Source organism: Crocodylus siamensis, chromosome 7 (genome assembly GCF_052110815.1).
Source record: "Crocodylus siamensis isolate JL-2025a chromosome 7, ASM5211081v1, whole genome shotgun sequence".
Classification (NCBI taxonomy): Eukaryota; Metazoa; Chordata; order Crocodylia; family Crocodylidae; genus Crocodylus; species Crocodylus siamensis.
This window is the reverse complement of record NC_143401.1, coordinates 30,730,445-30,746,445: the sequence shown is the minus strand read 5'-3', so window position 1 is coordinate 30,746,445 and position 16,001 is coordinate 30,730,445. Positions and strand designations below refer to the sequence as shown.

Here is a 16,001-nt window from a genome sequence, read left to right as displayed (position 1 = left end):
TATTCCTTAGGTGCAGCACCTTGCATTTCTCCTTGTTTAATTGAATTCTACTGTTTTCTGCCCATTTGTCCAACCTGTCCAGGTTTGCCTGTAGTTGTTCCCTGCCCTCCGGTATGTCAGCTTCTCCCCAGTTTTGTATCATCCCACGAACTTGGACAGAGTACACTTCACTCCCCTGTCCACGTCACTGCTGAAGACATTAAAGAGTATCAGTCCAAGGACCAAGCACTGCGGGACCCCACTGCCCACATCCTTCCAGGTCGATACTGACCCATCCGCTACCACTCTCTGGGTACAACCCTCTAGCCAATTTGCCACCCACTGAACTGTGTAATCATCCAAGTCATAGCCTCTTAATTTGTTTACCAGTATGGGGTGAGATACCATATTGAAGGCCTTCCTGAAATCTAAGTAAACAATATCTACCCCTACTCCTGCATCCAGGTGCTTTGTAACCTGGTCATAAAAAGAAACTAGATTAGTCAGGCATGATCTACCTGCTGCGAACCCATGCTGGTTTCCCCTCAGCATAATTTTTTCTGCTGGACTCTCACATATATGAGCCTTAATAATCTTTTCAAAGACTTTGCCGAGGATGGAGGTGAGACTGATTGGCCTATAGTTGCCTGGATCCTCCTTCCTCCTGTTCTTGAAAATAGGAACCACATTGGCCTTTTCCAGTTCTCTGGGACCTGGCCCGTGCACCACGAGTGCCAGTAGCTGTGGATTGACACCAGCCAGTGCCTTCAGTACCATTGGATGGAGCTCATCCGGGTTTGCCGACTTAAACGCATCCAGTCCTTCTAAGTGACTCAGCACCATCTCAGAGTCACTGCTTGGTAGTCTGGCGCCCAGCTGTTGTCTCTCTACAGTCTCATTGTGAGATTTGTCTTGCCCCTCATTTAGGAGCACTGAGGCAAAGAACTCATTGAGGAATTCAGCCTTGTCCCCCCTGTCTGTCACCATTTGCTTTTGCCCATTCAGTAGTGGTCCTATTCCACCCTGGGCCTTCCTTTTACTCCCTATGTATCTGAAAAATAATTTTTTGTTATCCTTAACTTGGGATGCCATCCTCAGCTCCATGGTAGCTTTGGCCTTTCTAACTGCCTCCCTACAACTTTGAGCTGAGGAGGTATACCCTCTTTAGTAATCTCTCCCTGTTTCCACTGCTTATAGTGGAAGGTTCAGGAAGCCAAATCCTGCACTATGACACTAACTCCTGAGCCGCAGGTTGACCTCTCTGATGCAGGCGCTCTCTGTGATGCCTATTGCAACCTCTGACCGGGAGGATGGAAGAGAAGACCACCTGCACCCCTGCCTCCTTAAGCCTGGCCCCCAGAACCCTGTAGTCACCCATGACACGGTCAGGACTACTCCTGGCCGCATCATTGGTTCCCACATGGATGAGGACCATAATATAGTAGTTCGAGGCTGGTCATTGCTGCTGCCCCTTCCTTCTGGGCAATCCTTAACTTACATAGCCCGTATGACCTCATTTACCTGGTCCCTTTTTGCCTTTAGGCTACTCTGGATTTCTCTGGTCAGCCAAGGAAGCCTCTTGGCCCCTTTTCCCCCACATCGGGATCGTCTCCCTCTGTGCCTGAAGGATCGCTTCCTTGAGGCACAGCCACCCTTCCTGGGTTCCCATCTCACCAAATCTTTTACTCTGCAGTGTGTCATTGACTTAAACACTTGAGCTTGCTGACGTCAGCCTTCCTAAAGTCTAGCACATCCACCCTACTAGTTACCTTTCCCACTCTGCACCTTATGGTGAATTCTGTTATTTGGTGGTCACTGTCCCCAGGTGACCACCGATCTATAGGTCCCCTACTATGTCATCCCTCAAGACCAGGTCCGGTACGGCATTCCCCCTAGTGGGACCATGTACCTCCTGTGTCAGGTGGAGGTCCTGTACACAGGATAGGAACCTGTGTGAACGGTGGGAATTTGCTGTCTGCGTCTCCCAGCAGATGTCAGGGTAGTTCAGGTCCCCCATAACTACCGCTTCCTTAGTCTTAATGGTCTCCAAGAGCTGCCTCAGGAGTTCCAAACCTAGTTCTTGCCCTTGTTGTGGGGGTGTGTAGCAGACCCTTACCACTAAATCCTTTTCCCCTTGACCTCCATGTATCCTAACCCACAATGCTTCTACTTTGTCCTCTTCCAATTCCATTTTGATAAGGGTTGATGTATAATGCTCCTTGACATACAGCGCAACCCCTCCCCCTTTCCTCCCCACTCTATCCTTCCTGTACAGCTTATGGCCCTCAATGTGTACCGCCCAGTCATGGGTAGAATCCCACCAGGTTTCTGTTAACCCCACTAAGTCGTAAGTGTTTTCTGCAAGCAGGAGTGCCAGTTCATCCTGCTTGTTCCCCATGCTCCTAGCATTAGTGTATAGGCACTTGAGCCCTGTGACTGGTGCCTTTGTTGTCCCCCAGCTCTGATGCCCAATGGGGCCCTTATTGCTTACCTGCTTATTGTTTACTTGTGTTGTACTGCTAGACATCCCATGGATTGCAGGTTCTTGATGTTCTCCTTCTTCTGCCTCCCTGTCTGAGCTAGTTTAAAGCCCGATGTAGGAGATCAGCCAACCTGTTGGGAAAAAAGACTTTTACCTTTCTCTGAGAGGTGAAATCCATCGTGCCCCAGGAAGTCCCATGCCAGGAAGTGTGGGTCACGGTTCAGGAAGCCAAATCCTGCACTATGACACTAACTCCTGAGCCGCAGGTTGACCTCTCTGATGCAGGCGCTCTCTGTGATGCCTATTGCAACCTCTGACTGGGAGGATGGACGAGAAGACCACCTGCACCCCTGCCTCCTTAAGCCTGGCCCCCAGAACCCTGTAGTCACCCATGACACTGTCAGGACTACTCCTGGCTGCGTCATTGGTTCCCACATGGATGAGGACCATAATATAGTAGTTCGAGGCTGCTCATTGCTGCTGCCCCTTCCTTCTGGGCAATCCTTAACTTACATCGCCCTTATGACCTCATTTACCTGGTCCAATGGAGGCCAGCACCTGTTGGCTGTCAGCCAGCCAATTTGAAATGCATCACTGGTTGCTGGGCAGTCTGTACACCACCAGAGTGCCCAAGCCCCTCACCCAGATATGTAATGCCAGTCACGTAGGCAAAGGGAGCAGGTTTTCCCCCTTCCTCAGGAATGTAGCCAGCTCAGGTTACCTAAAGAGATAGTGTAAGGTGTTGTATCCTCTGTTGGGTCCATCCTAACTGAATTGTCACAGAGTAGAGGTTTGGAGAGAAACAGAAGTGGTCTTCTGCCACAGAAGCAAGGGGAAAAGCCTGTTGGCAAGGAGGAGATGGCCAGAAAACACAGGCAGAAAGCTGGGAGATAGCTGGGAAATCAAGGAGGAGGGTCAGGAGGTCAATAAGACAAAAAACAGCTCAGGGTTTCAAAATAACAGGTTTATTAAACAGACAACACACTGCACAGCCCCACAAAGTTATTGGTTCCTACACGCACGCCCCCCCCATACACACACACAATGGTAGGAGGAGAGAAAAAGGCTTGGTGGAGGGATTGAAGTCAAAGTATGTAGGGACAGAGTCCAGGTCCTTTGCTTGGGGAAGGAAGGTGGGTGATAGTTACTTATCCTGGGCTGTGAGTTGATCCTTGATGGTCAGTTGGTGTCTTCTCCAGCAAGGTGTTGTCCAGAGGGGGTTGCCGGCAGGGCCTCTGGGTGGATAGGTGGTGTGGCATGGTGCTGGTCCAGATGGAGAGGGCATCCCATTGGGTCTGTCTTCACTATCCCTTTTTATAGGGGCAAACCTTCTATGACCCTAGTGGCAGAGGCATGCCCAGGCAAGGGTCAGCCCTGGTGTACTGAGCATGTGCACTCCAGGCAAGGATGTGCAGTTCTAGGTATCTGTGTTGCAATAGTGGGTTGGCTGATTTCTGTAGGGTCTTTGTCTTTCAAATGCCAGGTCCATGGTTAAGGCAATGGTTCGGTCACTGAGTTGATTATTCAGTAGAGGCCTGCTACCATTGTACCTCAAGCACCTTCACTCATCCCCATTCATTCAGGAACCAATTTACATGACTGGTTAGACATGAGTCATGGGTTACACCTAAGCAGAGGATACAAAATAGAGGCTTGACATTCAAAATGGAAACTTGACATTACTTATGCTAACTTACACATGTAGGCCTAAATCATATAGTATCAATTTTAAAAAAAATCCAGTAAAAATCAGTAAAACAGTATAGACATAATAATTATACAACATAACACAGTGGATCAAAGAAGGAGAGAGAAGAAAAAACTTGCTACAAAAATGCTGAAGCTTATCCTATGTCTTAAGTTACTCATGCTTATCTATAGAGAATAGAGGGAGAGAAAAAGTCAGAAACAGTTGGGGAAGTGAAGGAATACATTTCAAAATTTAAAAAAAAACTCAGGTTTTGCTACAGTACTATGTTCCTATACCCCAAGTGATGAAAACAGTTCCTATAAATGGCTTTCGGTTACCATTATGTAAATTTTTACTTCCTTTAATAATCTCTGATAATGTAAATCATTGAATGTTCCTGCCAGTGAACTTGTTGAGTGAAAAATTCATGGGGAGAGCAAACAGAAAAGTAGTGGAAACACAGAGTAAGGTTGTGTAAAATTGCAGCTGAATTTTTGACCCAGTTTGACCTGAAGAAGAATGCCTTGCATTGAAAGCTTGTCTAACTCTATCCTGACTGTGCAGTGCAATAAAAGATATCGCCCTAAGAAATACTTGCCTCTGGCAAAATAGGTAATTTGTATAGACTTTGGTTTTTCCTTTCACTTTCAAATGTTTTGTAGGACTTTCTTTGCCCAGAAATAAGGAGAATGTGTTTTGTGATCTAAAAGAACATTCCTTTAGACCATACCCAGTATTGAGATCTTTATTTCACCGTCTCCTATATTTTCTTGATTTTGTATTATGGCTGGACTTTACACTGTTCCTGTGCATTATGTATATATTTAAGGGAGCTTTCATGTGGCCTGTGTTCAGTGTCTCAGCTTTAAACCAATGTTCTCACTGTTAAGAGAGCTTTAAACCAATGTTCTCACTGTTAAGAGACCTAGCATATATCCTCATGTTTTGAAGTATGCTCAATAATGCTTTATAGACATTATATACTGAGTTTATACTGTATGTGACTATTAATATCTCATCATGGATCTCTCAGTCATACAGTGCCATATACAATCCTCTCCTTATTTTGTACAGGTTCCTTGTCACATTCTGAATGTAGCAGTCCCAGCATTATAACTCCTCCACAGTCACCTCTTAACCTTGAGACATCTTCCTTTGCCAGCAGCCAGTCACAGAACTCCCTTTCCACACTACCAAGGATTTCTATTAGCCCAGTATCAATTGGAGAACGTAGAAAAGATAGGTAAGGAGATTGTTGTTCTTTTATACAAATGCATCAGAAATAATCTTGTTAGCTTATTAAACTGAAGGAATATAAGAGAATTCAAATGTAAGTTTGTTAGAGTGAAGGTGGTTATGCAAAATGGGGCATGTAGATACTGGGGTATATTTGGGTCCTGTTGTTCATTTTTTATATTTGAATGATTTGTGTAAGGTTCTCTCTTTTTGGAACTTAGAATGCAGTATTAAATCTCAAAGAAATCCTGAGGAGAATGCATGTGATAGGGAATTTTCTCTTAGATTAATGGCCACATCAAACAGGTGTGCAGCTTCTCAATCTGAGTGCTGCTCTTCTATGTAGATGTCTTCAGATGTCTGCCTCTGGTGAGAGCTGCTCACTAGAAATCAAAGAAAAATAGATCTAGACATATTTGGTGATTAATGCAAATCTTTAACATTTCTGACTTACCATCTTAAACCTCCCATGATTTGGCAGAATTCAGTCCAGGCTGATCTTTTCCAAAGTACGTAAATTTAAGAGCATGGCCAAAATTCTGTAAATGTGCTTAATTTCACAACTGAGGGACTGAGGCCAATGTGTGACATGATGCTTTGTTTATGTCTGTTTTAAGTCCCAATCTTATACTTTTTGATGCATATTTCTAAAATATGCTTCTTGAGCTAATTAACCCAGGACTTCTAATTTTTCTTTTATCATAACCTGTCAGCCATACATTTGTGAAACAAAATTTTTGTGTACTCAAAATAACAAACAGCAAACACAGACTTTAAGGACCAGATTCTCATGTATACTGAAAGCACATTTATACTTTCATGGCAGAATAATAAAGAAACATTCATGTGCAAGTAGATTACCTTCTCTCACAAATGCTTCAAAACCCCTTTAATGCTGCCTGAATTGTGTAAAGATGCTCTGCTATAAGGCTTGGCCTAATAAAGTAAATGATACTATAACAAAGACATTCTGCAGCATGATACTAGCGTAATAATTATTATTCAAATCATAGGGAAATGTATCCAGTTTTATCAGTGGGTAACTAGAGGTTTTATCAACAGTATTAAACATGTATTTTGAGCAGCACAGTGCTATTTTGCAAAGGATTGTATGAGTTGGTATGTTTACTATACCACCATGACTTGTGCAGTTAGTATAAAAGTAAAAAGATTTTCTCCTGTAAATGGAATCTGAAAGTCAAGCTCCTTTGTTTTATCCCCTTTGCATGTGGCCCGTGGTGTAAACTTTCAGTGGGACAGATGATTGAAAACTATGTAACCCCCCATTGTATGCGAGTGGTTACATGTGTGGAAACATTTGGAACATACGAAATAGTTCTGTTGATGATGCGTAAGGGAAGAGTAAAATTTAGCTCACTTCTAGTCATCTTACTTTCACAGGGCTTCTGTGAAATAAAGCAGTATGAACACACACACACACACTCTTCAGATTTGTCAAGTAAGAAGGCACTGTTTTTAACTTTTTGGAGCATGATCATAATTCACCAAAACACTTATTGTTTAACAACCTGATCTAAAATAAATAGGAACAAAAACTTGTCCTTTAAATTATTTTCTAAACAAAGGCTTCCTTTTGTGTATGTTATTGAGATTCTAAAGGCATACTTTGTCCCCACAATTTTAATTCATTCGCCTTTTTCCAGTGAGAATAACATAAGCAAAATATTCAGCAACTTTTTTCTGAAGAAAAATATTTTCACTTTTTTAGAAGTAGACAAAAATGATCAATTAACTTTCTTGTCACCACTCCTTAGGGACTGAAGCAGACAATGTGACTATTATAGCAGAAAGTGTTACATTCTCTTTTAGTAATATTGCTAATTAAGCTAGATAGCTTTTAAAACATTATTGTTCAATTATTATTATACATGCTTTGCCAGCCATGCATTATTAGCTAATTTCCTTGTGAGAATCCCAAGATAGGCTAATGTCTTATCAACTTGAAAATTGTATACAGTAGTATTCTTGCTCAGGTGTGACTTCTTTTTCTCCCTCAAGAAAATGAGTTTTAATGTATATTAAAACTTTTTTTTGCATGGTTTGCATGTGTTTTCATCAGCGTTTCTTCCAATCCCACAGTAGAATAATTTAAAAAGCTGTGTGGGTGAATGGTTTGGGAACAAATTACGGTGCAGTAAACAAAGCTGCCAACAATATAACGCAAGCATTAATGAGAGTCCAACTTGGTCAGTCTTGCTTAGTCATGGATAGTATAATCATATTGTAATCTTTTCTGTACAAGACTTTCCTTTTTATTCAATGCATTAACTGCCCAATACAAGTGGAATTTTTTTGCTGACAGTTTCCAGGTTTCTGTGACTTAGCACAATTAATTTAATATAGCAGTAAGAACTTCGCCTTTGGGTTTAACATAGTGTGTACTCGTAATAATACACATTTAGCACTTAAACAGGGCTTTATATTTTCAAAGAGAGCTGATTTAAGTTTTATTGTTATTCTATCCTACAACATCCATTAATAAGTAGTATTATCATTTTATATAGGAATTCAGATTGAGGTTCTGACATACCCAACACTAAGGGGGTTCATTCTAAAACTAATGCTGACACAAGATTTCCTAGCTCCCAGAGTTAAACCAGAAATCTCTTATATGCTACACTGATATGTCCCTTTTGAGAGAACAGTCTTGGAAATAGAAGTTAATACAAGCAGGAGGTAGATAAGATGGAAAATACATCACAGAAAAGAAAAATGAAAAGCAGATTTGAAAGAAATTTTATTTCGGATTTTTGGTGATCTTGAAAAAGTGACTGCAACCATACTTTTTTAGAATAATGAATTAAAAAATCCTCCTTGTTCCTCCCCAACCTGCTCTTTCCAGAAGTATCTCAGCCACTGTTTCACTTGTGTATCTGACATCAGCTGCACTAATCTTAAATCCAGTTAACTTTTCTTACTAAATTTAAAAGAGTGTTTTTGTAGTAGCTAAAATTTCCAGAAATGCTTATGTCATTTGGTCTTATTTGAAAATTGTTCACAAGGATTCAATAGCACTGTGTTTGAGCACTCCTTAGAAGATTTATGTTTCTGTTCACATGCTCTATGAAGAGCCAGGCCTCTTAATACAGAAGGTTCAGCCACCTTGAAGGATTTGAAATTGGGCAGCATATTATAAGTCCCAGGCCTTGGCTTGTGATGTCTGCCTTTGGAAACCAAGAACAGAAAATCATGCCTTCTGGTGGGAAACACTTGGAAAGGTTTATCTCCTTTATCTGACGTGTCATAATGCTCCAGTGATCAGTAAGCTTATTGAGAAGCAGATGAGATAAAAGTACTGTAAATGGCAGAAATGATGGGGAATAACTGCACCAGAATTCTTCAGAAATATATGTAGCTATTCTCTTGTTGTACTTTACTGCCATGTGTCTTTCTAAGTGTTCTTTTTCTTCTCAAATCTTCTGCATCTTTCAGATATCTGTTCCGTAATAGGTCTTTTCTGAGAATCCCTGTGGCTCCTAGGCCTAGGTTCTCATCCCTAAGGAGTTTGAGGTTGGCCTGATATAAGGTTGTCCTTCTCAAGCAGTATTGCGCACCTTGTGCTATTTTACATGTTTGGATAATTTCCCTGAAGGAGAATTTGCATGGTAATTGTAATGCTACCATGCAAACTGCTGTCTTAATGGCTTGAGTTTGCAACTGCTTAATTTTCATTACTAATTTGCGTTTTCTTGCATACAAATTTAAAATTTGATATTTTTGCATCGTCCTTTCTTGGTTCACCTCTTATTGTTTATTTTACAATGTTTATTTTCACAAGAGACAGACTCCCAGCATTTATAAACTGTAAGGCACCTTTCAGGAATATGGTTTGTAAATTGCATATTATATACAGTAGTTTATTTACTTCTATATAATATGGATGCGGAGGTTTCTTTCCTACTTACATCACCACATTAGTATTTATAATTCATGTTTACCATAACATTTTTTCAGTGGTCATGTATGTGATATACATATAGTTACACCACTGTACATTGCATGTTTTTTAAGGAATGCATATGCAGCAGTTTTTATAGTATTTTCAGTAGCTGTTCATATCTGCCTTAATGTTCCACTTCAGCTAGATATAAAGGTAGTGCATGTAACTTAAATGTTATGGTTCAAATTCCACTTTTCCCAAATCAGTTTTTAACCATTTCCTTTTATAGGCCATACATGGAAGAACCACGCCATGTTAAAGTGCAGAAAGGTTCTGAACCATTAGGGATTTCCATTGTGAGTGGAGAAAATGGTGGGATATTCGTCTCTAAAGTAACTGGAGGGAGCATTGCCCATCAAGCTGGCCTCGAATATGGTGATCAGTTACTGGAGGTAATTGTTTACTTCCTATTTCCATGATTTATTAAATGAATACAGTTGTCCCCAAGCTCATATATTCATATGTGCTCAGGCACAGGCTCACTCTCAGGTTCTCTCTCTTCCCCTTTCCCCTTCCCTTCCCCTCCACTCTCTCCCTCTCCCTCTCCAATACTAGAATACTGATTCTGAACCATGTATGAAATAATTTTGTCAAGTTTTGTAACAATAATTGCTTTACCAGTCATTACCCTCCTAAGGATGTGACTGCAGCTCACTCTGAGATATCCTACATAGCTTTAGACTAGCTTGCTCAGTTGCAACAGCAGTATTGAGAAAAGTGAGCTGCATATTTGACAACCTGTATATTCAGGTGTTTAACCTGCACAGGCTCAATGGTGCCATACTTACATTGTTATACATACGTGAGTGAACTAATTTAAAGCTAACTTGGGTACCTCTGTGTGAGCCTGTAGGCACAGCTTGGACTGCACTGTTACCCCTATCCTATGTTTGTGCTGTAGGAAAGTGCATCACTCTTTTTAATATGGGGATGGCACAAGTCTACTGTAGCAATGTTTATTAAAGATCTAGATGTATTTAAGGCAAACCATAGATCCAAACAACTATATAAGCCTTACTTAGAAATTCAGAGTTGGATCCAAGGTTTATGTCCTTAACCCATCTGTACTTAATCACTGGTATCAAGCTGCACTAAGCCCTAACAAAGATATATAAAAATAAATAAACCAGATGTAGAAGCTGTTTAGAAAACTTTCCAGAGGAGAAGAATACTGTTTCATCCAACCAGAATAAGCATTTTGTTTGTGGCCAAATGTCACATTTTAAAATTGTATTGATTCCTTCAAAGGAGTAATTAAATAATAACGAAAGCAAAATCAATCCATTCCATAGCAGTAGTTTCTCCCTCCCCATCTCCAGCAAACATCTTATAGTCCTCCTACAGCTCAGGAGAATTTAAAAAAAACACTGAACAAACTGAGATTCCGAAAGTTTTATAATGAATTTGCCGGTTGTCATTTGAACATTTGACATCTAATGTTTTATATTTTGGGTTTTTTATTAGTTTAATGGAATAAATCTGAGAAATGCTACAGAGCAGCAGGCTCGATTGATCATTGGACAGCAATGCGACACCATTACTATTCTGGCTCAGTACAACCCACATATGTATCAGCTTGGCAATCACTCACGATCTAGGTAAGATTAGCTAGACCTTGAAAAAACTATTATCTGGTTGTTGTCATATATCAAGGTGTTAGATATGTTCTTTGTTGTGACTGTGCTAATGAAAGATGTGTTTATAAGCAATGCGATTACAAAAAAAATGCAACATAGGTATCATTCATTTTACAAACAAAGAATTTGGGCATATGTCATCTTTTTTCTTTGTTTAGATATAATATTTCAGAAATATAAAACCAACATCAAATGTTTTTTTTCCCTACTGTTGTTGTTATAATACATCAATTTGCTGTTGGGAGCTCACAAAGAGAGCTAGTATTGTTGATAATTTATTTGTCAAAATTACAATGAAATATTTGTTTCAAAGCCTATCAACTTTGTATCCAGATATTTGGGAATCTTCTGATACCTATGACTTCGCAATGTCTTGAACTTAAATAAACAGGGCATGTGAAATATGAAAAGATGTTCAAAATAAAGGGCTGCACAAAGTTGTCCTTTGTAAAAATCTACTCATCTTTAAAAACAGGCTGTTAGCTCATTCACAAAAGGAGGGGAATTAAAGCCTGTCTTCTATAGGGGTCATTTTCAAAGGTGATCTGTGATGTTCTTGAGAGAGAAAGGAAGTTACTGAAATCACTAATATTCAAGCAGCCATAGGCATTGCTGACCTTTCATGCCATTGTAGTTTTCTGCTTATAAAAGGGACCAGTATAAGCTGAGAGCATGCATGTAGTGAGCCCTGATTTTCTGGTTTTCTAAAGGAAAGCAGAAATTAATTTGTAACTATATTAGTTTAAAACATTACTAGTTTTTTAAATGCATTTTTCAGGTCATTTTTAATGGACTTCCATAGTTGTTCCCATACATATTGAAATGTTCACATGCCGATGTTTACATTCAGCTCTGTTTGAATTTTCATTTATGAAAACTGCATGTGCAAATGTTGGGTTTACCACGTGTAGCTAGTGCTTTCCAAGAGACTGCAGCTGAATTTTAAAGAAGTTAAATGAAAATATCATCTGACGTGGTTCAGGTTCTTAGGCAGCTCTTGGACTTATTTTAGCATTTCAATTCACTTTTAAATATTGGATGTCAGAAGATTCCAAAAAAGTATTTGAAAAATGATCCCACTTCACTTAAACTAGGGTTCTGTTTTGAGATATGTGATCATATGTAAAACTAAGCTGTGTCTTCCATTCAGAATTTTATAAGGCTTATACTTCTGTTCTGTTTTCAGATTTTCCGTCTGTTACTAACTTGACTTCAGCTCAGATTTTCCCCAAAAATTTAATATTTCTTCATATCTGAAGTGAAAGGTTTGTTATTGGTTGGACTGTTCAACGTTTTTACCAGCACTTTTTGATTCTTTCCTTCATTATAGTTCTCGACTGGAACCAGTGAGCAATCATTCCACACCACAAGGCAGTGGAGCTGCAACCCCTGACAATCATTCCATAATTGATACTGTGAGCGAACAGGATGAAGGAACAATGACGCCTCCATCCAAGCAAACCACACCAACTACTAGTCCCCGGAATTCCATGAGGTAAAGGCTGAACATTTCTCTCTGACGTGTGAGGGAAGGAAGAAAGGTACAAAAGAAAAAAAGATGCTTGAGAGTGGACACATGATGGAAGTTTATAAAATAGTAAATGGTACAAAGAAAGTAAACAGGGAATGATTATTTAGTGTCTCAGTGCTAGAACCAGGGGGCATAAAATGAAACTATTAGGTGATAGCTTTAAAACTAACACAGGGAAGTTCTTTCTCACAAAATTTGCAACTAACTTGAGGAACCCATTGCCATAAGCTGTTGTGGAGGCCAGTAGCTTAAGCCAGTTCAGAAGAGCATTAGACCTATTCTGGGAGGCAACCTCCATCATAGATAATGAGCATGGTAGATGGATCGAGTGTAGTTCTTGACTTAGGAATTTCTAAACCTCTGAATGCTGGAAACCGCAATGGGAAAGGAGTAAGTGTGGAAAATTCTGAACATACCCTGTTCCTCCCCTTCCTCTGCCAGTATGCAGGACAAGAAACCAAGCTAGACACAGTATCTGATCCAGTGAATGCAATTTCTTATGTTGTTAACTAGATTCCAGAAATCAACTGGCCTTTTTAAAGTAACAGTTGAAGGATGCATTTGTCCCATGATAAAACTACTTCCTCATTTCTTACAGACACATTTCAAAATACATTCAAATAAAAATATAAAACAAAATTAGCTGTGTTAGAAATAATACAGGATGCTTGAAGGTAAACCTTAACAATGGTTTTACCTATACAGTATAATAAATTAATATACTTCTTTTTGTTCAGGTGACTAGTTACACATGCATGTTAACCAAGAACAGTGAATAAACTTTTACTTTAAAAAGAACTTGTCTTGTTTCTTGGTATCAAAAGGGTCCCTATGGATGCAAACAAAAGGACCCCTGAACCTAGGATCGTAGTCATTAAAAAATCCCAAGTTGATCTTGGAATCCAAATATGTGGTGGAAACCTACATGGAATATTTGTGTCGGATGTAGATGATGACAGCCCAGCAAAAGGACCTGATGGACTAGTTCTGGGAGACGTAATTCTTGAGGTATGTGATACAGGTGCAAAATATAGAAGATGTATGTTGCTTTTCATATTTCAGCTTTTTTAGAACAGGACATAGTGCACGAGGGTAACTAAAGATACTTCTAGATTCCACATAGCAGAAATATGTCCCTTTCTGGCAGCCTTGCCAAACCAGGAGCAGTTGCCTGTAAACTTCATTCGTGTAACCTCCACCTTTTAGACCTCTATCATGAAGCACTCCATTCTGAACATCATGTTAGGGCTTGCTTACACATGGGAAACTTGTTACAAGTTGTTGCTGAGACCTGTTGATTGCCACCAGTGTCTATAATAGTAGAGACCCTAGGGTATATGAACTGTTGCTGGCACTAGATAAACTTTACATCATCTAATTCTAGTGTTGGGATAATAACATTGTGTTTTGTGAGCTGCCCAGATTTAGTAGTCTGTAATGGATGAGTACTTAGAGTTGCTTCTCCTTTACCCTCAGTATGCCAGCATGCTGGTGGAGGCATTGTCTTTGTTGTTAAACTGCTGCTAATTTATCTGCATAAATAGCCTAAATGAGGGTTGTCAATGGGGGGGGGGTGTACTTGGGAAGGCCCTAAGGGATATGTGTGGGTGGTCAGGGATGGAGTGCTGCCACCCACCACCCTGTGCTGCTGCCTCGTGGAGCGAGGGCAGCGGTGACCCTCTGTGGGTCGCACAGGTGCTGCCTGGCTGGTCAGATGTGATGGGGAGGGGAGGGAAGCTTGTATACAGCAGCAACTGCCGCTGCCATCCACTACCCATTGCTACTGCTGCTCTGCATCTGGCTATGCACCAACCCCTCCTTCCCCCCCCCAAATGCAGCTGCTGGGGGTACACTTATTAAAAAAGGTTGAAAACCCATGGCCTAAATTATAGATTATTATTATTTTCTCAGACTGCCGTGAAGATAGTGTTCTTTTTTTTCCTTTTCTCACATGTCTGTTGCATTTTCTTTAGGGATTTCAATTTTAATCCTACCCCCTCACCACTGGCTGTCTTAATCTGGTTCCTACACTAATGTGTCTAATGTCATGGCAAGATTTCCTTTGACACAGATAGCTAGCTACAACCTCACATTATTCAGGCTTTGCTAATCCAAGAGCCTATTGAGATGTAACATCAGGTTTAAGGATTTTGTGGGGGTTATGTTTTACAGTATGGATCTGTTGATATGCGAAATAAAACAGCTGAGGAAGCCTACCTTGAAATGCTGAAGCCAGGAGAAAATATCAGAATAAAGACTCAGTTCAGAATAGAAGAATACAACAAGATAAAAGAGTTACCTGGAGATGGGTTCTATATCAGGTATTCAGATGTCCTTTAAATAGCCCAATTCCTAACCCTTTTGTCAACAGCAGTTGCGTGTGGTGGCAAACCACTGAAAGGCAAGTGAGACCACAAAATTCACCATTAAAATACCTTGCACATACGGCAGAGAGAAGCAACTGGTTAGTCTCTCTTATTTTTGCTGAGAAGTCAAAGAAAGAAACTCTAACTTAGCTCATCGTTGGTCTTTTTCTGAATTGGACAAGTAGTATACAAGTATAACTGCAATGCATACCACATGTATAACTGCATACATCATTGTAAGCATATGACCATTCAGGATATTTGGCAGTAACCCAAATGTGTATTAATTTATTTTTCTAAATAAGTATACCACATTTCATCTCACATGGTATAGTTTCAATTAAAGAGTCTGTATATATGTCTCTCTGCAGAGCACTTTATGATCGACTGACAGAGGTAGAGCAGGATTTAAGCTTTAAGAAGGATGACATTTTGTATGTTGATGACACTCTGCCACAGGGCAACTTTGGCTGCTGGATGGCCTGGCAGCTAGATGAGAATGCGCAAAAGCTGGAAAGAGGACAGATCCCCAGCAAATACATGTAAGTGACCTCAGTGAGTAACTGTTTACCATTGTTTAACATGTCTAACTGATGGGATTATAAAAAAAAAAAAGAACTGGGTTTGAATCTTCAAAGTTGTATCACTTTTGCAAGGTATTAGTTTCCTAGAAAGGTTATTTTAGGGGTGGCATGTTTTAATAAGACTTAAATAAACCACTTGGTCAAGTCATTTTTAGTGCTGCCAGGAGTAACCTCCTAAAAATGTGAAGTGTACATGGCACCAAGGTATGATTTGAGCAGTAACCAAAATTATTTTCCATAAAAAGACTCATTAGTGAACAGGGCTAATCCTTTTTTCTTAATAATCTTCTTTGACCAGGGTATATATTTAGAACTATGTACCCCCACAATCAACTGATGCCAGTAAAAGATTTGCACTGAGATCAGAGGCAGAGTACCATGTATGCAGTAACTACATTTTTAGTTGTTATTTAAAGTCATATTTAAGATTACTTAGCAGACGAGTATTCTTTGCTCTGTTATTGTTGCTGCTATTTCTGCCCTTCCTTTTTTCCCTTCCCCATTTGCAGGCTTCCCATATTCCTCCTATGTTAAG

General features: G+C 40.1%; 1 protein-coding gene across 2 annotated transcripts in view; it reads left to right on the top strand.

Annotated features, from left to right (window-relative positions):
- Window positions 1–16,001, top strand: part of DLG5 (discs large MAGUK scaffold protein 5) — a 194,605-nt gene that overhangs the window by 163,880 nt on the left and 14,724 nt on the right. For both annotated transcript variants that reach the window (XM_090057165.1, XM_090057164.1), the window contains exons 21-27: window positions 5,226–5,394; window positions 9,578–9,740; window positions 10,813–10,946; window positions 12,316–12,480; window positions 13,341–13,524; window positions 14,689–14,837; window positions 15,254–15,424. In XM_090057165.1, the coding sequence (XP_089913291.1) occupies window positions 5,226–5,394; window positions 9,578–9,740; window positions 10,813–10,946; window positions 12,316–12,480; window positions 13,341–13,524; window positions 14,689–14,837; window positions 15,254–15,424 (1,135 nt within the window). The remainder of the gene's footprint in view (window positions 1–5,225; window positions 5,395–9,577; window positions 9,741–10,812; window positions 10,947–12,315; window positions 12,481–13,340; window positions 13,525–14,688; window positions 14,838–15,253; window positions 15,425–16,001) is intronic.